Below are 23,882 nucleotides of genomic sequence, written 5' to 3'. Positions count from 1 at the left end.
CCGTGTGCAGCAGCAAAGATCCTATGCAGCCAAAAACTAAACAGATGAATAAAATAAAATAAATTAAAAAAAAAAAAAGAAAATCAAGTAATGTAATCCATTACGTCAACAGGCTAAAAAAGAAAAATCACATGATCGTATCAATCGCTGTGGAAAAAGCATTTAATAAAATCTAATACCCATTCATGAGAAAAACTCTCAGTAAACTAGGAGTACAGGGGAACTTCCTCCACTTGATAAAGAATATCTACAAAGAATCTACAGCTAACATCATACTTAATGATGAGAAACCTCAATCTTTTCCACTAACAACAGAAACAAGCCAAGAATACCCCACCTCCCCAATGCTTTTCATCATCATTCTGGAAGTTCTAGCTAATGAAATAAGATGAGAAAAGAAAGTAGAAGATATACTGAGAAGGAAGAAATATAACATGATCGTCTACATAGAAAAAACAGATGAAGGAATTCCCTGGTGGTCCAGTGGTTAGGACTCTGCACTCTTACTGCTGAGAGCCCAGGTTCAATCCCTGATTGGGGAACTAAGATCCTGCAAGCCATGCGGTGCGACAAAAGATAAAAATAAAAAACACAGATGAAAGAATAGACCAAAAAACCCTGGAACTTAATAAGCTATTATAGCAAGGTTGCAGGATACAAGGTTAAAATACAGAAGTCAATCACTCTCCTATATACCAGCAATGAACAAGTGGAACTTGAAACTAAAAACACAATACCATTTACATTAGCATTCCCCCATATGAAATACTTAGGTAAAGTGTAACAAAATATGTACAAGATCTATATGAGGAAAACTAAAAAAACTCTGATGAATGAATTCAAAGAAGAACTAAATAAATGAATCATGTTCACAGATAGGAAGACACAATGTTGTCAAGACGTCAGTTATTCCCAACTTGATTTCTAGATTCAACGCAATTCCAGTCAAAATCATTTTTTCTGTGGATATTGACAAACTCATTCTAGAGCTTATATAAAGAGACAAACAACCCACAATAGCCAACACAATACTGAAGAAGAACAAAGGTGGAGGACTGACACTACCTGACTTCGGGACTTACTGTAAAGCTACAGTAATCAAGGCAGTGGGGTATTAGTGAAAGAATGGACAAAGAGGTCAACAGAACAGAATAAAGAGCCCAGAAACAGATCCACATACATATGGTCTGTTCTTTGACAAAGGAGCAAAGACAGTCTTTTCAACAAATGGTGCTGAAACTGGACATTCACATGCAAAAAAAAAAAAAAAAAAAACAGCAAAGAATCTAGAAACAGACCTCATAACCTTCACAAAAATTAACTAAAAATGTATCACTGACCTAAACATAAAACATAAAACTATAAAACATAGGAGAATACCTACGTAACCTTGGGTATGGCAATAACTTTTTAGATACAACACCAAAGGCATGATCCATGAAAGCAACTGATAAGCTGGACTTCATTAAAATGAAAAACTTCTGCTCTGCAAAGGACAATGTCAAGAGAATGAGAAGAAAAAGCCACAGACTGGGAGAAATATTTGCAAAAGACACATCTGATAAAGACTGGTATCCAAAATATACAAAGGGGACTTCCCTGGTGGTGCAGTGGTTAAGAATCCGCCTGCCAATGCAGGGGACACGGGTTTGATCCCTGGTCCGGGAAGATCCCACATGCTGCGGAGCAACTAAGCCCGTGCGCCACAACTACTGAGCCCATGCACTGCAACTACTGAAGCCCGCATGCTTAGAGCCCATGCCCCGCAGCAAGAGAAGCCACTGCAATGAGAAGCCCACATACCGCAACGAAGAGTAGCCCCCGCTCACCGCAACTAGAGAAAGCCCACGCACAGCAATGAAGACCCAACACAGCCAGAAAAAAACAAACACAAAAAACAAAAAACCCCAAAATATACAAAGAACTCTTAACACCCAACAATAAAAAAACAAGCCAATTAAAAAATGGGCCAATGACCTTAACACACACCTCACCAAAGATTTACAGATGGCAAATAAGCATTATGAAAATATACTTCCCATCATGTCATCAGGAAAATGCAAATCAAAACAATGAATATCACTATACATCTATAAGAACGGCCAAAATCCAGAACACTGACAACATCAAATGTTGATATGGAGCTACTGAAACTCTCATTCATTGCTGCGGGGAATGCAAATGGTACAAGCCATTCTGGAAGACAGTTGTTTCTTACAAAACTAAATATACCATACAATTCAGCAATCACACTTCTTGGTAGAAAAGAGTTGAAAATTTATGTCCACACAAAAACCCTGCACACTGACGTTTATAACAACTTTGTTCATAATTGCCAAAACTTGGGAGCGACCAAGATGTCCTGCAGGAGGTGAATGGGTAAATAAACTGCGGTACATCCAGACAATGGAAAATTATTAAGTGCTAAAAAGAAGTGAGCTATCAAGCCAAAAAAAGACTCAGAGCAACCCTAAATACGTATTACTAAGTGAAGGAAGCCAATCCGAAAAGGCAACATACTATGATTCCAATTATATGACATTCTGGAAAAGGCAAAACTACGTGGTTGCCAGGGGTTAGGGAGGAAAAAGGGGTGAACAGGCAGAACACAGGGAATATTAGGGCAGTGAGAATACTCTGCATGATATCATAATGATGGATACATGTCATTACGCATTTGTCCAAACCCACAGAATACACAACACCAAGAGTGAACCCTAACTATAGACTTTGGGTGATCATGATGTGTCAACATAGGTTCATCAATTTTAACAAATATACTATTCTGGTGGGGGATGTTGATAATGGGGGAGGCTGTGCATGTGTCGGGGAAGGGGGCACATGGGAAGTCTCTGTACCTTCCCCTCAATTCTGCTGCGAACCTAAAACTGCTCAAAAAATAACATCTTAAAAAAAAATCAAGAGACGAAAGCAAGAAGTCGTTCAAAGAGGGAAGGGAGCAGATGGCTGAATTTAAAAAAGACTCGTAGCAACCAGGACATGGATTTAAAGTGATTTGGTTCCTCTGAGAAAAGCAGACTGGGGAATTCGCCCACTGGGGCAGGGGGGCAGCTCCTAACGGGGTGGGTCTCCTCTAAGCTCACAAGCTTGCCTCTTCCTGGCCTCAGCTGCTGATTCATGCTGATTCTCCTCCGAGATGCTGAGAGGCAGCACCCAAGAGCCCCCCATGGGTATGCCTGTCTGCGAGGAGCATAACAGCTCACTATGGGCCCCAGGCACAGGTGCAGGGGATTCTACAACGAAGACTCCCTCTGACTGGTGTAATCCCATGCACAGGGTTAACCAAAGTTACCACTTCGGTGTCTTTTCCTTCCAGACTTTTTCCACTGCAGATTTATTTGAACAGAGCTGTGATTCTATTTTCCGCATCCTGATATTTTAAGAATTTCTTAACCCGACAACATAAGGCTTTCCTGTTAGAATGCAGTGTAGCATGGTGGTGAAGGCATCTCCACCAACTGGCCTCCTTGCCTTGCTCACCTGTTAAAGGCCAACACGCCAGGTTGTCGTAAAGAACAACACGGTTCGCCCGGGTGATGTGTTAGAGTCACACGTGGCTTGAGGTGTGCTGGCTGCTACCGCCTTCAACAACTTGCCTTCCAAGAGCCACGATTCCACTGGGGAGATGCAGTCATAGGAGTTTAGCCCACTGGGGCTGGACTTTCATTGTGTTACTAATTTTTCAAGACTATGACAATGCTATATATATAACATTATTTCTGGGGATGGCATCTCAGAAGTAGAATGACTGGTCAAAGGGACAGGTATTTCCAGCTTCTTTACAGATGAGCACAGCTATTACAATTGTTTCCCAAAACTCATAGCTGCTGGGAAATCAGAAGAGAAGGGCCTAGAGCGGCAGGAACACGGGGTAGCTGTTAGATTTGGGGGTGAGAGGAGCGGCCTTGTACCTGACCCCATGCGAAGATGAAACAGTCTGCTTGGTATGAACCTGCATGCCTTGCCCAGGCCCGGACGCCTGATCCTCCCTCGTTTACTATTTCCCCAATGTGTGGAGTGCCAACTGTAGTTCAGCTCTGGTGTTGAAATGAACACCCCCAGACCACGCTGGTCACCTTCAGCTACTTCTCTGCCAGACACCCCCAGGCTCTGTCCTCATCCGTGGCAGTCACCCTCTAGCCTCCATCAAAGCCACACCCAAAAAGCTGGATGCCTGCCAGTAATGCCCCCACAAGGCGCAACCGCTGCAGGGAGGGCCTGGAGTCGCTTGTGGTGATAATGTCTCTTTGCTTTGACCCCAGGGAAAAGGCTCGGCTGGAGCTGCTGAGCCCTGGACCCCTGTGACCAGGGAGAGCCACCTGCGCTGGGGGTTTTGTACAGAATTCCATTACCTCGCCCACCTTGCCTGCGATAGATTTTTTGTCAGCTCTTGTAACACTGAGTGACAGTATATTAAGTTTCCTGTTTAAATAAACTTACTTAGGTAAACGAAGAAAAAAAAAAAAAAGACGTAGTGACTTAGACCGTAACACTGTTAACACTGGTCCGGGTATGGTGGCCGATATCACTACATTGTGAGGAGATCCTGGGTCTCCTGAACTCTAGACCCAAACACCCCACAGCCCCCATGAAAGCTCCTAGCTGCCCAGGTACCAGACACAGGGACACCTGAAACCCTCAGCAGCCCTTCCCCACCCCCGGCCCCACCCGATGGTTCCCTTCTGCCCCCATGTGCCTCAACCTGGTGTGCCTGACCACCCTCCACAACCGTGGCCAGATGATCCTGGAAGAACAGCTGACCCTGTCACTCCCTACGCAGACCCTCCAAAGGCTCTCAGTGGACACCTGAGCCCTCTGGGACCCAGCCCGGACCAGCTCCAAGGCCCATCTGCACTGCGTCAACGCTCACCCTGCTCCCCGCCAAGGTGGCACAGCGCCCGCCATCTCTGTCGCTTCACTCCTGCGTGGCAGTCCCTCCAGACGCCCTTCACTTTGCTCCGTGTCTAGCTCACGCTGGCTCACATGTAGTAGATGCGACTGGCCGCCTGCCCAGCATCCACACCTTCTTCTTTCTTCCTGAGTCCCTGATGGTGTCTAGAGCTGCAGAATCAACCAGCCCAGATGGCTGCTGCTCCAGCACTTTCGTTAAAAGCGCCATCGCATCTCCTCACTGACTGAGTGGGGACTTGTGTTACTCGTGGCCAAAAGTGTCCTCATGGGTGCATCGCCTCCACAACAGGTTCAACGTCCACCTCACAAACCTCTGCCGGTCCCCGCCCTGCAGCAGTGACCACCCCACCCACACCCCAACATCCGGCCCCCCCCATCAGCCTTCCCCCACAAAGAGCTGGGGCTGAACCCACCCAACGAATGACAGAGCCGGGGGAGCACAGACCCAGCCTGAGGGAGTGGTGTGTGACTTCGTGGCTGGGGACAGCAGGGAGGCCGGGATGCTTGTCCCACCCACTCTGTGGAACCTGCACACAGGCTGTGGGTTCCCCCTCCCCAGAGCCTGAGGTATCACATTCCCTGCTTTCCTGCCATTTCCCTTGTCGTAAAGATGAGACCCTCAGGATGCAAACAGTGAACAACGATTCTGTGAGTTTCTGCTCGAGAGCCTGGCCTATTCTGTTACAAGGGAGCAAGGCAAGTGCTAGAGACTTTCTCCATGAGGCACCTGGAAAACACAAGGCCCCAAAGGTCCCCACACACCTGCCTCAGAGATGATTCAGGGCACCAATGTGCACTTGGGGAATGCCTATGGGGTGGCAGGGCTAAACTCTGTGTTCAGAATCTCCTGGACCTGAGTCCTGGCCCTGCCAACTTCTTGCCATGGGACCCTAGCACGTCTCAATACCACACCAAGCCCGTTTTCTCAGCGGGGGAGCTGTGACTAGGGTGAGAGGTTACCTCTCCAGTGGGTCCCCCCCCCCCCCCCGCTTACCTGAATGCCTGGTTCTCGCGGTTGTTCTGGAGGGCAATGGTTTCCACCTCGGGACCCCCATCCGCTATGAACCTGGCCAACTTTTCTGCGAGGTTCTTGACCTCTTCGTCCTCTGGGGGTGAAACTTTAAGCAGGCTGTCAGTACTGAGCTCAACTCACCACACCCAACAGCCTAATTTCTGCTAAGAACCCCGGGCAACAAGAGGGGTTTATTTTAGGAACAATACAAAGAAAAACAGGCAAATGGGAATCAGATTACTGCACTGGAACCAAACACCTGAATTAATATAATAATATATCTTGAGCCTCTGCCCCCCACACCCGACCCCTTCCCACCCCATATGTCTGGGGGTTTTGGACACACACTGGGACATGGGAACAGAATGTGAGGGACAGTCTGGGTCCAGGTTGGAGGAGAGATGGGAATCCCCACCTCAGCCTTTCTGCTGGCAGCTGTCCCCCCAGGTCACATGGGGGGGATGGGCCTGGCCCACCTCTCCTGGGAAGAAGGTCAGGGCAAGGGATTGCAAGTGACAGACATGATGAACCGACGTCTGTGGCCCACATTTGGCTTAAACATCAATCCCCCTGCTGCCCACCAGCACCTGGCTGGGGTTTCACTTCATTACAGCTGGAGACCAGGCAGCATCTCACCCTCCCCTGACACTCATCCCACCAGCTGACCGTTTTTGTCTCCTGGACCCCCTCGACAAGTGTCAGTCACTGCATTTGTCTCTAGCTGTCCTCAGTGCCCAGCTTGCAGCAGGTGCTCATTAGCACTTGTGAAAATGACCATGAACCAAGGGGCAAGTGTTCCTCTCCTGTGCCCCCTTTACATGCACAGGGCTGAGCTCCTGGACATGACCTTGACCTTTACCTTGACCCTTAGATTTCCCCACTCCTCAGAGCACCGGCAGGGAGGGCAGTGCTGGTCCCAGCATGACCGCAGCTCCCTGGGAGGGCACAGACCTGCACTGTCAACGCCACCCCACGCCACGACGGGTTCCAGGAAAAGGAACCCCGATTCCACCTGGGGCGTGGTTTGTCCACACGCCTCCCTAGAACCTCCCACCCCCTTCAGCCACCTACCTTTCTGAGAGGCTGCCTGCAACTTCTGTGCTTCCTTTCTTATCTCAGCCACCTTCTTTCTGTAGTAGAGGAATTCCCTGCTATTCTTATCATGCAAAAACCTGGAGAGGAGTTTTGTAAAACAAAGTGGAAAATGAGCAACGGGGATGGGTGGACCCATGCAGCTTCTGAAGACATACTGTGCAAAAGCAAGCTGGTGAGCAGAGACACCTTGATGGGGCCCAAAAATAAGTCTCCACACCACACTGGGGCCCCTTGCTACCTCTGGTGTGAATTAGAAAGCTCTCAGAACAGTATCTGGCCCACGCAAGGAAGCACCCAGCCCCGGCCAGCTTCAGTCACCACCAGGGTTTTACAAGAACATTTGCATGTACTAACATGTGGCAAGAACATTAAGTAGCAGTGGCCTTCCCCTCCCAGAAATACTTACGAAAATGCTGGGTTATCCTTGTAGTTCTCCATAGCTACTTTTTCTAACTCGGGGCCTCCTTCTGCCACAAAGCGGGCCAATTTCTCTATCACTTTCCGAGTCTCGGCTCCCTCTGGGGGTGAAACTTTAAGGAGGCTGTCAGTACTGGGGTTCAACTCACACACCCCACAGTCAACAGGCACACTCTCTCTACGGACCACAAGGACAGAGGGGTCGGGGGAGAAGAGGGTGAAATGCGGGAGGTTGTCGGGCGTCCCGGGTCCATGCACAAAGCACCATGATGAGGGGTGAGTCGGTCTAGACAGCCTTTGCGAGACATGCTGGAGGGAGAAAAGTGTGTGAGCCTCCCAAAGGCCAAGCCAGTCCCCAGGCTGGCAGGGAGATGTTGGAAAACATAGCCAGCCTCCCCCTCCTTTTGTGGAATGCTCAATTCCTTTCTTTACCAGTGTTCAGTACAATAAATCAATTCCCTTTCATCCTTCAAAGACAAATTCTTTTTTTAAAATATCATTACAAACTCTGATTTAAAGACATCAGTGGGTTTCAATCCAACACAATTAATATCATCACAGAAGCTCAATCACCCCCTCTGTGGCCAGTGGAGCCTCTTCAAGCTGGCTCCTGAGGCCTTTGGACATGACCCCAGTCTCTGATGGCCTCCTCGACATCTGCTGGGACAGGGCACTTCAGGATCATCTCAGACGCTTCCTGCCCAGACCTAGAGCCAGCCATTTCTCCAAGAAGTCCTGGTTTCCGTGAGTGAGAACATGTGTTTCCAGACCAACATGTTTGGGAGCTAGGGACACTCATTGCAACGGGCTTAATTGTTACCTCAGAGCACTTCCAGTGAACACCACTAAAAAATATATTTTTGTATTAGTCTCCACTTTGAGCCACATGGAACTTGCTTTTGTATTTACTGCTGGCCTGTTTCTGAGACTGTCAGCCACCATACAGCTCACATCCCTCATATGAAAACTCCCAGAAGAAATTTCTTGATGTCAGTCAGTGCTTAGGAATGTTTGCTCCTCCTGGCAATAGGGCCAGACACTGAGCCTGTGGCCACTCTTATTCCCCTTGTTGCTTGTACTGCCAGGAAGCTCGCGGTGGGGGGGGTACAACATGTGGCCTAAGGAGGACCTATAAGAGGTCTCAGAGACATTCTGTGTCTACCTTTTCCCTAAGCCTCACCCCCCTCCCACATGCCTGGCAATGACCCTGACCTGGTCACTTTACAAGCACAGGTGCTTTTCTGAGGTTCTATCAACAGCAGGCCATAAAAGCCTCAAGGGCCTTGAGACACCCACTGCCCCTCATAAAGTGGCAGTTCCCAGCAGGGTACCATTGAACTGCCAGGGCCCCTCTCTGAGGAAACACCACACTCACTGATTCCATTCTGACTAATGCTCCAAGGTTCGAGGTTGGTCACTGATCTGTTTAGATGCACAGCCTGAAGCCAGCACCCTCATCCAGAACAAGAGGCCTAGAGGCTGTCATGGCATGATTATATGGTCACTTCAGTCTGTCCTGTCAGGGAGACATGACTGTGCTAGCCATCCTGGAGTAGAGGTGGCCCAGGGCCAGGACTTCACATAGCTCGTTCTCCACACAGCACCGAAGTCTCGTTCTGAATATGGACACGGCTGGACGCTAGGAGTGCCACCATCACCACCCTCCTCCACCCTCCTCCACCATGGGGCTGGAACTGGCTCACCCAAGGCCAATGACTGTCGTTCCCTGGGCAGGAGAGCACACCCTCCAACCCGCATGCTCATACCTCTGGCCCAAACTCGTGGAGACAAGTACCCGCACTGAGGAGCTCCTCTTCTAGTATTGGATGAGGAGGGCACAAGTGAACGCTCCCCTGAGAACGCCCCCGCCCCCCGGGAGGCCAGCCCCCACACAAGTGGACAATGGGTCCCACAGCTCCCGGGATGAAGCCCACACTCTGCAGCCCCTCCATGCTCCCCATGCTCTGCTCCCCACCCTTTCCTTCCCCTCCCTCATCCTGAAGGGCCCCACCCAGACCCTTGGCTCAGCCTGGAGCACCCCTCACCCCCGGCTGTGCGTCCCCGGTGGCCACGGGCCCTGCCTGCGGGGCTGAGCAGCAGCCGTGGGAGGAGGGCAGCAGCCCCGCACCTCACCTTTGATCTCCAGCCACTGCTCATAGTCCTCCTCCTCGTCCTCGTCAGGAGACTGGAAGACACTCGGGCGGCTGGCCACGGGCAGCTGCTTGGCGTGCACGTAGTTCTTCATCTGGCCCGGCGGGCTACTGATGAGGGGGGGCCTCTTCCCGGTGCGAGGGAGCACGCGCGGCGGGGCAGCAGGCGCACTCGGGGGGGCATCTTGGGATACAAGGAAGGATACCCACACTCGAGGTCTGTGGTGCAGGTTTCCTCATCTTCTTGCCTAACCTGCATGCCCCGAGCCCCAGGTGGCTGGGTTCTTAACTTCTAGCACAGCACTGGCAGGCAGTGGGTGATGAGAAGCACTCAGGGAGGACGCCACCCCCATTTTACAGATGAGGACCCCTGAGGCTCAGAGAAGAACCTATTGTGGTCACCCAGCCCGGGACTCTGCAGGTGGCAACTCTGGCAGTAGGTGCCTCTGATGCCTATATCCACAGACTAGGGATGCTGCAGCTCTTCCGGATAAGACCTGAATCCCCACGTCCAGCTTACACCCACTCCCTCTGGTTGTCAGTAGCGGGCTGGAGCCAGTCTATTTGGGACTTTTCAAACACAAGTCATGGCATGAGACCCTGCAGTGAAGAGCTCATATAGCCCTTCCTCCCTCGCTGTGGGCAAACTTAGCCTTGGGTTAACTGTCTTCACTGTTACCTGGGAAACCTGACAAAGGTTGAAGGTCAGCTGTTTCACCAGTAACTTTCGTACAGTAAAAATGAGACTGATAAACTGCACAACCACAGATACAGGTGGGCTTCCCACAGGTGGTGATTCTCACACCTGGCATGTCCCATGGGGCTCCTGTGGGCCAAGCGCCCCCGCCCGAAGAGGGTCCTGTTCCTTGCACCTGGGCTGCCGCTCTAACTCAAGCCTCAGTCCCACAACCCTGGGGCATGCTTACTCCTGGCCCCTACCCCCTGGATCGAAACCTGGCTTCTTTGTCTCCACTTCTTGAGGGTAAGCATCTAGAGGGCAAGGTCTGCACTCTCCCCTTGGGCGTTTAGTGTGAGGATGAGTAGAATGAGAACGCTCAATGAACAAGGGGTGAGAGGAACAAGTCTAAGGTGGGACCTGCCATTTCTGAGGTGCTGAGGGACCCTTGGGAGAGAAAGCCAGCAGGGGGAGCTCTAGGAGGAGGTGAGATGGGACAGGGGGCACTGCACTCACCTGTGCTGGTCTGTGCCTTCTGCAACTTCAGAAACTGCTGCAAGAAGCTGCCGTCGTTGGCAAACTTGTTGGAAACATTAGAGTTGTGTGCGTTTGCAATTCTAGACCCGAGACAGAGGACAGACAGGGTAAGCCTTGAGAAGAGGGGAGGGAGCACGCCTTGTCAGCCTCAGTCCCACCCCCACCCCTGTGTTCTCACCTAAGGGGACCCAAAACAGGCCCCCAAAGATGCCAGGGAACAACTGAGTGCACAGAGCAGTCTTCAGAGTAGTAAGATGGAACAATCTTGTTCTAGTGAAAGCAATCCTATCTGTGCTGGTGTTCTCTCTACCCGCATGTTGACCTTCCAGGTCCAAAGGGCCTCCCCAAAAAGATGGCTCAGAAGCACCTGCCGTACTTATTGTTAACAAATCATCTGGTCTATCACTGATTCTTACGTCTGTTTTCCCAGCTAGACTGTAGAGTTCTCAAAGGCAGGGCCTGTGTCTGTACCTGCGTGTGACCGCAGTTCCATGCCTGGGTCAGCCAGCGCTTCTGTGGGTTTCACATGTGCAGAGGAAAATACCCAAAGCAATTTCTTGGTGGGAGAAACATAGGGGAATTTTATATTTTTATTACTTTCTCTTTTTGAAAAGAGTATGTTTTATTTTGAAAAAAGAAAAATTTATTTTTAACGAACACAAAAGCAAACCCAGGGGCCTAAGTGTTTAATTCAAATTCATTTTTCCTTATCATAAAAGTGATAGAGGCTCATTATGAGCAAATGGGAACATGGAAAAAAACAGAAATACAGAAAGCAAGGAGAAAACCCTAAAAAAGTCTCCTCACCTCACAAAAGCCACAATTAATACTTTGATATACTTCTTTGATTTGCCCCTTAGATTAGAAATAGAGGAAATAAGGCTGTGATCATAGCATATATTCTACTTCTTTCATCTTTTCCTACAGCATACTATCTTGCTCTAACCTCAGAAACTCCTCGTATGTGCTGCTTTTAGGGGCACATCCATCATACAGACACACCCAATAACTGGAAAAGCTCAGGGAGCCCACAGGTCTGAACTTTTTCCTTTAAAGTTTAATCCTCCTAGAAATCCGTTCTAATGAAGTAAAAGTGGAAAAAAACCTAAGTAGTCAACAAGGGGCACTGGTTAAATAAATTACGAGACATCCATAAGGCAGATAGAGTGGCCCTGAAAAGTTAAAGTGTTATAAATAAAGCAACCAAGCACAACGTTAAATGAAAAACAAAAAGGCACGATGTAAAACAGTATCTACAGGGTGCTCCTACTTATGTAAAAATATATTTGACTGAAAAATTGTTACAAAAATCCATCAAAATGCAACCAGCACTTGCCTCTGGGTTGCAGGGTTACAACTGATTTTATTTCTTCCTCATTTTCTTCTCCTCTACTTCCCAGGTTTTCTACCACATATATGAATTATCTTTAAAGTTAAAAAACAAAAGAGAGAGAGAAGGCAGTAAAAGTTATTTTATATGAAAGAGAAAGTTCTGCTGATAACCAGCCTTGGCATTAAACAAGCAGGGCCTTCTAGTGACCCTGGCCCTGTCCTCATGCTGTGTGCACCTCCCTCAGGAGGGACAGAAAGAAGGCAGGGACAATGAAGGACAAGAAAATACTTCGGGGGGGGAACTCCCTGGTGGTCCAGTGGTTAGGACTCCACACTTTCACTGCCAAGGGCCCGGGGTTCAATCCCTGGTCAGGGAACTAAGACCCCGCAAGCCACACGGTGTGGCCAAAAAAACCCCCCCAGAAAACACTTCGGGTCAACAGCATGTCAGCACACGAATCCCACTTGAAAACCACCCATAACAAACGGCAGGGGCTTTCCTGGTGGCGCAGTGGTTAAGAATCCACTTGCCAATGCAGGGGTCATGGGTTCGAGCCCTGGTCCGGGAAGATCCCACATGCCATGGAGCAACGAAGCCCATGCGCCACAACTACTGAGCCTGCGCTCTGGAGCCCGCGAGCCACAACTACTGAAGCCCGTGTGCCACAACTACTGAAGCCTGCGCGCCTGGAGCCTATGCTCCGCAACAAGAGAAGCCACCGCAATAAGAAGCCCTCGGCAACTAGAGAGAGCCCACCCACAGCCACGGAAGACCCAACGCAGCCAATAAATAAATAAATAAATAAATAAATAAATAAATAAAATCTATTAAAAAAATGGCAAGGGTTATCACACAGCTTTTAAATGATGGCTTTTGATGAACAGATAAACAAAACATGGTCCATCCACACAATGGAATATTATTCAGCCAACAAAAAAAGGAATGAAGTACTGACACATGCTACAAAGTGATGAACCTTGAAAACATCATGTCCAGTGAAAAGAGCCAGACACAAAAGGCCGCGTATTACATGAAATATCTAGAATAGGTAAATCCACACAGACAGAAAGTAGATTAGTCGTTGTCAGGGGCTGAGGGAAGAGGGAATGGGGAGTGATTGCTAATGGGCATGGGGTTTCTTTCTGGAGTGACAAAATGTTCTGGAATTAGTGATAATAGTTGCACAATGCTATGAATATACTGAAAATCACTAGATTGTATAGTTTTAAAAGTCAATTTTATGGCATGTAAGTCATATCTTAATATGAATAAATAAAACTTTAAAACTGTGACGGTTCTAAAGAGTTGTAACGCACGGGTTGGGGGGAAGCTTTTCCTTTAAAAAGTGGGGGGGGGGTGGGAAAGCAACATATGAAATTGACCACAATTTAGTGAAACAAAGCAATGACATGGGAAGGGAATATATCAAAATTGTTCTCTTGAGGCAACCTGAATGTTTCTTATTTCTGCAGCACGAAATTCTAAGGTGTTCTAAGCTTTTACAATGGGGAAAACAACCTTATTTTCAAAGCTACCTGTACTCTGCACCCACCCACCTGATGTTCCTTTTTGGCTGCCTGATCCTGGCGCTGAGATCCAGCAGCCTCCAGGGGGTCCTCTTGGAAGCAGTCCTACAGGCCTTTCCCATCTTTGTGCAAGTCCTTCCATAACCCCAGGGGTGACAGCCCACAAGCCCACCCACAGATCACTCAACATCTAGTCCCCATGTTCCTGAACACCCTGGAAGTTCCAACAAGAATAAATTCTAAGTCCCGCCCTCAAGGAGAAGCCACGGACTCTTAGAAAAGGTGGGAGCTGGAACAGAGCCCTAGTGGAGGGCTAACATGCTCCACACTTCAGACCGCAGAGGAAGGGGCTTGTCTCTCTCAATCTCCAGCCTGAAATTCTTGGATCTTGTCACCCTGATCACACCACCCCTGCTCAAAACTCTTGGGTGCCCTCAGAGTTTCTCAGGACAGTCAGGAGGAAACCCTCTCTCCTGGCTCAGAAACAGCCCCTTTGGTGCAGCAGCTTGAGCTGCCTGACACACAGGGGCTCACCTCCCTTCTGCCCTTTGCAGTCCTTTCCTGCTTCCTCAAAGGGCTGGCTCTGCCTGGGGCCTTCAGAATGCAGAGCCTCTTCTGCATCCCTATGGCAGCTGCTGTATCTGGGAGCACACTGCCTCATGTTACCTACCAGAGCTCTAGGGGTATAACTGGGACTCCCCCTCACAAGTAGACTGTGAGCCCCATAAAGGCAGAGATGGAATCTGGGTTTTTGCTCCGTGCAGTATTCTTGGCCCCTGGCCCACAACTGGTCAGCAGTAAATAACCACTGAGTGAAAGAGTTGGCAGCCATCCTCTGGGCTCCCATACACCCCTTGTTTCTCTCCTGTCACACAGCCTCCTGAAAGTGCACCTGTGTTCCTCCTTGCACCATCAGGCTGTGGCTAGATGCAGAAACACCTCGACTACTCTCGCAAGCAAAACCCTCTGTTGGTGACCCTCGAAGACCCTAATCCAGCCTCAGGGTAGACTTACTCGCCAGGATGCCGGGGCTGAGGGCTGGCCACCTGATTCTGCTTGGCTTTCTGCTCCATTTTGGCTTCAATTTCCCGTTTCTTCTGAGCAATGAGCTCCTCCTGGTGAAGGATGTTCATGTTCATTTTTCCAGACTTGGGAGGAGCAACCCCAAACCACCGGTTAGCCTTTCCTGGGGAGGGAAAAGAAGCACATCAGAAATCACCTTTGCTCCAAAAACATGCCCAGCGGCTGCCATGGGAGCAGCCCAGATGCTGCCGCCTGCAGCAACTGACATTCAGATTGACATTCACACGTCTGTTCCTTCATTTATTTAGCAAACATTTACTGAGTTATGCACCAGATGCTGTACTTGGTGCTAATCAAGACAGAAGGGCCCTCTGCCCATGTGGGATTCACCTCTGGCTGAGGAGACAAAAGACTTGTAACAAAAAAGTAGTTGCAAAATCATGGTAAGAGCTCTCTGCTGGAAACAAAAAAAAACATGAGAAAGCATAACAGAGGACCACCTGTACAGCTAGGGCAGCCAGAAAATAACCATTAAAAAAGGGGACATTTAAGCTAAAACCAGAAAGATAAAGAGGTGGCTTCCTGAAAAGCCACATGGGGAGTGATCTGGGCAGAGTAAGAAGCAGGGGTCCAATGTGGTCAGAGCAGGCGGTTCCAGGGGTGGGGCTAGCGGGGGTAGGGCAAGATAGGGAGTCTGAGTTTTACTTAAAGGGTTTTAGGAAGTGACAGGTGAGTATTAAGCCGATAAGATCCAACTGGTATTTTTATTTTTAAGATCATTCTGTCTACTGATTGGACAGAGTGCATAGGCAGCAAGGAGACCAATGAGGAGGCTTACTGGCTCCAAGCAAAAGATGATGGTGTCTTCAGACAAGGGTGGTAGCTGTGGAGATGGAGAAGACACCTCGAACGTTCCCCATGGGACTCAAAATAAAATCCAAATTCTGAAAGCCGATTTTCAAGACCCTGCCAGAGATGGCTCCCCTCCCCACTTCCACCTCATCCCTGACATTCTTCAAAATGATAAGCTCTCAAGGCCTTTGCACTTGCTGCCCCCTCTGCATAGAAGGCTCTGCCTTCCAGGCCTTCCAATAGTTGGCATCTTCTCATCTCAAATATCTTCTAGTCAAAAAGGTTTTCCTTGAGCACCCAATATCAGCAACCTACACCTCCACTCTCTCATATCATTATAACTCACTCTCTGTAAATATTTCCTTTTTTATGCATTGTGATGCCCCAGTAGAAAGTAGCCTTCAGGAAGGCATGGCCCCGTTTTGGTTACCACTACATCCTCAGCAACTAGCACTGTGCCTAGCACACAATGAATATTTCCTCAATGTATCCCAGTCTGGGGGGGGCGAGCTAGGGCTGGCGGGGGGGAAGAATAAGGCTTGTGGTAAAGTAGGGGCTCTAAAGACCCAGGAAAATGTGTACAGGGAAGCCGAGTGCAGTTCAGAAAAACAGCTTTTCCAGAAAGCGGGATACAGGCCAGTCAGGAGCTGCCACGAAGAGAGAGGCGCAGGACAGCCCAAGGTTGCTACTGGCTCGGGGAGCGGAGCTCAGAGCAGCCCTGAAGGCGGTTATTTCGGAAAGCAGGCGCAGGGCAGATCCCGGTGGCGGCCTTTAAGGAAAGCCTGCCGTCCTCAGCAAACCAACGGGGTGGGGGGGGGAGGCGGGGTAACTGGGTCTGGGGTCTCGGGAGACGGGGGTGGTGCAGAAGCCGCCTCTTCCAGCCACCGGGAGGCTGAGGCTAAGGGCCGGCGGGTTGAGGCAGGCCCGACGGTAGGGCGAAGCAAGGACGCGTAGCCCGAAGACCCAGGCAGACGCTTGCGGAGAGGCGGGGGCTGTTACCTGCAACATCCCGGTTGTCCATCTTGAGACTCACCCAATCCCACAATGCTCCGGAGCCACCGGGGGCGAGGGGGGCGGGGGGCGCTTGTTATAGTACGCATGGCCTGATGGGAGATGTAGTCCGCGTCGGCAAGCCACGCCCTGCCATTGCTTGGACACCTGGGGTCTTCACCCCAGGACTGCAAACCTCAGCCCATCGGAAATCTCCGGTCACAGTCCCGCGGACCAGAGGGTGTCGCCTTTTCTCAGACCTTCCCGGAGCCGCGGCCACTCCAAATACAAACTACATATTCCAGGATGCTTTCTACTGCAGCTCTCGCGAGAAACGCGAGGAGCTCCCGGCCCCGCCCCGCGCGCCTGCTTCCGCCTCCTTGTGGCGGCAGCTTGTTGTTGTGGAGGCTAAGATGGCGGCTCAGGCGGCGGCGGCGGCTCAGGCGGCGGCGGCCCAGGCAGCGCAGGCCGAGGCGGCTGAGTCGTGGTACCTGGCGCTCCTGGGCTTTGCCGAACACTTCCGCACTTCCAGCCCGCCCAAAATCCGCCTGTGTGTGCACTGCTTGCAGGCCGTGTTCCCCTTCAAGCCGCCGCAGCGCATTGAGGCCCGAACACACCTGCAGCTCGGCTCCGTGCTCTACCACCACACCAAGAACAGCGAGCAGGCGCGCAGCCACCTGGAGAAGGCGGTGAGCGCGGGCCGGGCCGCGAGGGTGGAGGCGCGGGCTCTTTTCCGAGCTTGGGCTGACGGGTCGCGACCCTGGCGGGCGGGGGCCGCCGGCGCCGGTCCTCCGGGACCTGGGGCGTGACTTCCGCACCAGCAGCAAGACCCCGAAGACGTGAGCCTCTCGGGACCCGAGGGAACTCGCCCTGTACCGTACTTAATGTTTCTGGTGACAGGCAGAGGCCTAGGACTCCGCTCCGGGTACTCCGAGAGTTGCCTCTTTCAGGAGCAACAGGGTCTCCAAATTCTTCAGGTTTGCAGCAAGATGTCACCTTTTGGCATCTCTGGGGACGCCCCCAGATCGGCCAGTGAGTCCTGCAGCTTCTAGCTCCTCAGGGCTTAGCCCCAGGAGTATCAGCCTGAACGCTCCCTTCTTAAATGACTCGGGTATAGGGGAGTGTCCAGGTAACAGTCCAAGCATCCCTTAAGAATCTGAAGTTCGGTTTCTGAGGAAATCTCGGAAGGCATCCTCTCCCAGAACACGGAAGTCTGAGAAGGGTCTGGAGGGTACTGTGCCCCCATCAGTGATGAGGGGAGTCATAGGTGAGAGGCAGAGGCCCAGAGCCTGGAGGCAGTCGTTTGAGGTCCTGTAAAAGGCAGAACTGGGGCGGGGGGTGGGGGGTGTCTGGATTCCAGGGCTCAGGGCTCCTGCTTTCTCCGTATCTACTTGTGACTTCTCTTCCTCCCACCATCCACTCATCCATCCCCTTCAGAGGGCAGGCCCTATCTTCCCATGTTGACCTGTGGGATCTTGGTGCCTCAAAGAATGGGGGAAAGTGGCCATCATTCTGCCCCTTCTGGCTGTGCAGTTGTTTCTACGCACAGCAACACTGCGCTCCTGTCATACGGTGTCTCCATTTGCCATTTACCCAGCTTTATTCTGCTTAGAGGAGAGACTCCTTGAATACAATCAACTTCGATTTTAAAAATGTGTTGATCTGAGGTAAATCTGAACCCGCCGGTGGCTAGTAACAAATTGCCTTTGGTAGGATAATCAGATCTTTGTTTTGCAGACTGTAAAGAGTTGGAAGGGGGCTTTAGTTCTTTCTTGATCCACTTCCTTGTTTTAGGAGTGAGGCAGTATGGGCCCAGAGAGGTAAAGTGATTTGCCCAAAGCCACACAGCAACATATTAACAAAACTGAGCTCAAACCTAGGCTCAAGGGCTTCCCTGGTGGCGCCGTGGTTAAGAATCCGCCTGCCAATGCAAGGAACACGGGTTCAAGCCCTGGTCCAGGAAGATCCCACATGCTGTGGAGCAACGAAGCCCGTGCGCCACAACTACTGAGCCTGCGCTCTAGAGCTCCCGCACCACAACTACTGAAGCCTGCGCACCTAGAGCCCGTGCTCCGCAACAAGAGAAGCCACTGCAATGAGAAGCCCGCGCACCACAATGAAGAGTAGCCCCCTCTCGCCGCAACCAGAGAAAGCCCGCGCGCAGCAACGAAGACCCAACGCAACCAAAAATTTTTTTAAAATAATAATAATAATAAATAAATTTACAACAACAACAAAAAAATCTAGGGTCAAGATCGCCAGGGTCCATGCCAAGACCATAAGTCGTGTGGTTTTGTTTTGATTAATTAATTAATTTATTTATTTATGGCTGCGTTGGGCCTTCGTTGGTGTCGCGGTCTTTCTCTAGGTGCAGTGAGCGGGGGCTACTCTTTGTTACGGTGCACGGGCTTCTCATTGCGGTGTCTTCTCTTGTTGCAGAGCACGGGCTCTAGGCGCATGGGCTTCAGTAGTTGTGGCACACAGGCTCAATAGTTGTGGCTCGCAGGCTCTAGAGCGCAGGCTCAGTAGTTGTGGCGCACGGGCTTAGTTGCTCCGCAGCATGTGGGATCTTTCCGGACCAGGGCTTGAACCTGCGTCCCCTACATTGGCAGGCAGATTCTTAACCACTGCGCCACCAGGGAAGTCCAAGTCGTTGTTTTTGTGAAGTTCTTTTCTTTTATTCATTCAGCAGATATTTAATCAGCTGACACTGGGTGCCAAGCCCTATTCTAGGTGCTGGGGATCAACAGTGACTAAAGCAGTCCCTGCCCACAGAAGCTTATGTTTTTGTGAGGGAGACAAACAATGAATATATAGTAAAAGGTTAGGCAGCTATAGAAGAACCATGAAAACCAGGGTGAAGATTGGAGTTGACAGCTATTTTTAGCAAAGGTAATGAGGGAGTCTCTATTTGTGGGAGTGACATTTGAGCAGAGGCCTGAATGAGGTGGGGGAGCAAGCCTTGAGAACCGCTCAAGGTTTCAGGTCAATCCCTAGGAGTGCCTGAGCTGTCGGTGACTGGTTGATATCAGGGTCTCTGCTGAGCAGTGACGAGGCTGAGATCAAATGAAGTGTCAAGCTTCCTTGGGTGTGGGAAGGGTGGAGGCTGTGATTGCCCGGGCCTCACGGCCCAGTGCCTTTAGTGGATGTGCTGGTTCTGAAGCTCTCCCTTCTCTCAGTTAACAACAAATCCTGCCACCTCCTTTCCCTTGTCTTCAGGCCATTCAGCCTGTTTCTTTTTTCTTTTCTTTTTTTTATTTGAAATATCGTGGGGTTTTTAAAAAAATTTATTTAATTAATATATTTTTGGCTGCATTGCGTCTTTCTCTAGTTGTGGCACGTGGGCTCAGTAGTTGTGACGTGCGGGCTCTGTTGTTGTGGTGTGTGGGCTCTGTAGTTGTGGCGCACAGGCTCCAGAGCGCATGGGCTCTCTAGCTGTGGTGCACGGGCTCAGTTGCCCCGCAACATGTGGGATCTTAGTTCCCCGACCAGGGATCGAACCCACGTACCCTGCATTGGAAGGCTGATTCTTAACTACTAGACCACCAGGGAAGTCCCCCAACACCATTTATTGAAGAGGCTGTCTTTTCCCCGTTATGTATTCTTGCCTCTTTTGTTGTAGATTAATCGGCTGTATATAAGTATGGGTTTATTTCTGGGCTGTCTATTCTCCTCCATTGATCTATGTGTCTGTTTTTGTGCCATTACCATACTGTTTTTATTGCTGTAGGTTTGTAGCATAGTTTGAAATCAGGGAGCATGATACCTCCAGCTTTGTTATTTTTTCTTAATATTGCTTTGGCTACTCAGGGTCCTTTGTGTTTTCATAAAATTTTTAGATTTGTTCTAGTTCTGTGAAAAATACCATTGGTATTTTGAGAGGGATTGCATTGGATCTGCAGATTGCCTTGTGTAGATTGGTCATTTTAACAATATTAATTCTCCCAATCCATGAGCACAGTATAGCTTCCATTCATTTCTCTAGTCTTCATTTTCTTTCGTTGATGTCTTAGAGTTTTCAGAGTATAAGACTTTTACTTCCTTGGTTAGATTTATCCTTAGCTACTTTATTTTTTTTGATACAGTTGTAAATGGGATTGTTTTCTTAATTTCTTTTTCTGATATTTCGTTATTAGTGTATGGGAACACAACAGATTTCTGTATATTAATTTTATATCCTGCAACTTTACTGAATTCATTTATAAGTTATATTTTTTGGTGACATTTCTAGGATTTTCTGTATATGGTATCATGTCATGTGCAAACAGTGACAGTTTTACTTTTTCCTTTCCATTTAGCCTGTTTCTAGCAGTGTTTCATAGTCACTGTATATATTTTTTTTTTATAAACTTATTTAATTATCTTTGGCTGCGTTGGGTCTTCATTGCTGTACGCAGGCTTTCTCTAGTTGTGGTGAGCGGGGGCTCCTCTTCATTGCAGTGCACGGGCTTCTCATTACAGTGGCTTCTCTTTTTGCAGAGCATGGGCTCTTGGTACACGGGCTTCAATAGTTGTGGCCCACGGACTTAGTTGCTCTGCAGCATGTGGGATCTTCCCGGACCAGGGCTCGAACCTGTGTCCCCTGCATTGGCAGGTGGATTCTTAACCACTGCGCCACCAGGGAAGTCCAGTCACTGTGTATATTGTCCTTATCATATTTTGCCCACTCAGTGCTGTCAAGGAGAAGCAGCCATGCCTCAGATTGCTTCCTTGTAGCTGCTTGGCTTTTGGACCCATAATTTAAATCCTTATCATTGTGGAGAGTTTTCCCTCGATTTTACAGAACCCTAAATCTTGTGGGGTCTTCCATAGAGCCACAGGGTACCCTCCATAGGTCGCACTGTCGTTACACCTGGAAATACCTTTCTTTCTGTCAGGTGCATCCCCACATGAAAATTTGTTCAGATTTCAGTTGAAGTGCCATTCTCTGTAATGTTTTCCTTCTTTTGTTGTTTCTCATCTCCTTTTGTGTTGCAATGCAAGCATGCTTTTTTTAAACTTCATTCTTTATTAGTTGTGCATTTTTTCCAAATCAGGGAGCTGTCAACTTTTATTCTTTCCTTTCCTTTCCTTTCATTCTTTACTAGGTAAAGAATCATATAAGTGCTATAGGTAAAACTTTTAATTGACCTCTGAATTTAGTATTACATTCATCTTCCTTAACTATTATTTTCATCATCTTTTGCTTTTCCTATGAGAGACCGTAACCTCGTTTGTAATCCCTTTTTTTATATGTAAGGGTAGATTATTATTTCTGTTTCCTCAACTGTATTTGTAAGCTTTCCAGAAGGAATGTGTAATATACTCACCCATCTGCTTCATCAGTTCGTTTGTTAAGGGTTCCCATCAGAGGGATGGAGGGTATTTCTCCCTTTCCTCAGCAGCTTTATCCAAGTTGCAGCCATTGGTCTCTCAGTCGTACCTGCCTCTGCAGGCCTTCGGAGTACCTGCTGGCTGCCTCATTCCCTGGATCTATTCAGCAGGTCCTGTAACTATTACGGTACATGACAAGACACTTCACCAGAGAGCCTTCTCTTTTTGCTTATGGTTTTGGCAGGGATGTGGATGTATCTACAGAATTCTTTTTTTTTTTTTTTAAATTTATTTATTTTTCATTGTGTCAGGTCTTCATTGTTACACACGGGCTTTCTCTAGTTGCGGCGAGCGGGGGCTACTCTTGTTGCGGTGCAAGGGCTTCTCACTGCAGTGGCTTGTCTTGTGGAACACAGGCTCTAGGCACGCGGGCTTCAGTAGTTGTGGCTCGCAGGCTCAGTAGTTGTGGCGCATGGGCTTAGTTGCTCCACAGCATGTGGGATCTTCCCGGACCAGGACTCGAGCCCGTGTCCCCTGCATTGGCAGGCAGATTCTTAATCACTGCACCACCAGGGAAGTCCCCTCAACAGAATTCTTGACTCCTTTGTGACTCTGACTAAATCATTCATGATTATAAAGAATGTCGCTTTACATAGAAATCTCTTGGCTAGATACTTTGTGAAGCTATTTCTACAGGTTTTGTCAGATTGTGTTCTTTTTCATTTCATTTTTGCCTTGTTGTCTTTCCTCTTGCTACATACTATTCCTGTGTAAATTTTCAGTCTTCTTTTATATTTTACTGTTTTTCAAACAGTTCCATTTCAGTCATTTGTGCTTCCACTGTGGAACTGAGAATCTTTATATCTGTACTTAGATGTGTATTTATTTCCCCCTTAACTTTCTTAATTTATCTGGAAAGTGCATCATCATCCTTAGATTTTGCTGATTTGAAAGCCACAGAGGAATAAATGCTACTTCTCTGGAATGGATTGTTCGTTATTTGGTATAATTCAGGCAGTCATTCTTTGGACAGTGGTCTTTTGTGACTGCAGCATCTGTGTTGATGCCATGTTTGCTTTCTCTGTGTGTTTGCAATGGGGCTACTTTTTAGTGGTTGTTCGTCTGACTTAGAAAGCAGCTCCAAACTGCCAGTCAGACACTCCTTAATGGTGCTTGCAGGTTTAGCCCGAGAGTCTATGGCTACCTTCCCAGCAAGTGATTAAAAGCTTCCCTTTCTTATTTTAAGGCCTGAAAGGGCTCAATTCTGGGCCTTTCATCATCAGGCACAGATGGAGCACATCTTTCATCCTTTAGGATCACGGCTGTGTCCTGGTAAATTCCATGCTACATCAGCTGGGAGCAGAACCTGGTACAGAAGCTGCATTTGCAGAACTTGGTGTTAAGCATTTTCATGGAAGAGTATCTGTGCTTCCTCCTGTTTGCAGTTCCATTTTCTTCACTCATTCTCTGAGTCTCATCTGACTTCAGGAAGTAAAATGTGTTTAGGAACCTTTACTTCATGATTCTTCCAACTTGCCCCCTGTCTCCCCTGCAACCCCTACTTCTTCCGGTTCCTGCCTGAGAATTATTATAGTATTCTTGGTGCCTTCCACATGCCAGGCCCTGTTTCATGGTTCTTGGAGCACTGTCTCTTTGGATCCTCACCAGACCCACTAGGTAGAGACCACTTCCGACTTGCCGATGACAGTACTGACCGGGCTGCTTGTAGCCATGGTCACATGGCAGAGAGAGGCAAGGCTGGCTCCTGAATGTTGTGCTTCCATCCCAGAGGAGTTGCAGTTGATAACTATTTCTACACATTTTGGTGACTTAAAAAAACCTGATTTTTAAGAAAAAGTTACCTTGGTTATGAGGTACAAGAAGGCTTGAAACACTCAGCCCTGAACTGAATGCCCTAGGAATGAGAAGTGTGCTGATCCCAGCCCTTCCACCCCTCAGGGTGCGTGCTAGCCCTGTGGTGACCCTTGCTTTTCCTGAGAACCCCAAGGTGACCCCAGAGGCTTCT

At 48.9% G+C, this 23,882-nt stretch overlaps 2 protein-coding genes across 6 annotated transcripts in view; one reads left to right on the top strand and one right to left on the bottom strand.

Annotated features, from left to right (window-relative positions):
* SUGP1 (SURP and G-patch domain containing 1) overlaps window positions 1–16,627 on the bottom strand; it is a 29,260-nt gene extending 12,633 nt beyond the window's left edge. The window contains exons 1-7 of one of the 3 annotated variants that reach the window (XM_082379929.1): window positions 16,553–16,627; window positions 14,693–14,864; window positions 10,799–10,899; window positions 9,590–9,790; window positions 7,446–7,569; window positions 7,016–7,116; window positions 5,927–6,050 (exon numbers count right to left, since the gene is read on the bottom strand). In XM_082379929.1, coding sequence (XP_082236055.1) covers window positions 5,927–6,050; window positions 7,016–7,116; window positions 7,446–7,569; window positions 9,590–9,790; window positions 10,799–10,899; window positions 14,693–14,864; window positions 16,553–16,574 — 845 coding nt within the window. In that variant the 5' untranslated portion in view covers window positions 16,575–16,627. Of the gene's footprint in view, window positions 1–5,926; window positions 6,051–7,015; window positions 7,117–7,445; window positions 7,766–9,589; window positions 9,791–10,798; window positions 10,900–14,692; window positions 14,865–16,552 lie in introns of those variants that run through there. The other 2 variants (XM_082379930.1, XM_082379931.1) reach the window with 2 other exon arrangements.
* Window positions 16,628–16,920: 293 nt separating this feature from the next.
* MAU2 (MAU2 sister chromatid cohesion factor) overlaps window positions 16,921–23,882 on the top strand; it is a 30,995-nt gene continuing 24,033 nt past the window's right edge. The window contains exon 1 of one of the 3 annotated variants that reach the window (XM_082379928.1): window positions 16,921–17,232. In XM_082379928.1, coding sequence (XP_082236054.1) covers window positions 16,957–17,232 — 276 coding nt within the window. In that variant the 5' untranslated portion in view covers window positions 16,921–16,956. The remainder of the gene's footprint in view (window positions 17,233–23,882) is intronic. The other 2 variants (XM_082379927.1, XM_082379926.1) reach the window with 2 other exon arrangements.

Source organism: Balaenoptera borealis (genome assembly GCF_965194805.1).
Source record: "Balaenoptera borealis genome assembly, chromosome: 2".
Classification (NCBI taxonomy): domain Eukaryota; kingdom Metazoa; phylum Chordata; class Mammalia; order Artiodactyla; family Balaenopteridae; genus Balaenoptera; species Balaenoptera borealis.
The sequence above is the reverse complement of the archived record's forward strand: the minus strand, read 5'-3'. Positions and strand labels throughout refer to the sequence as shown.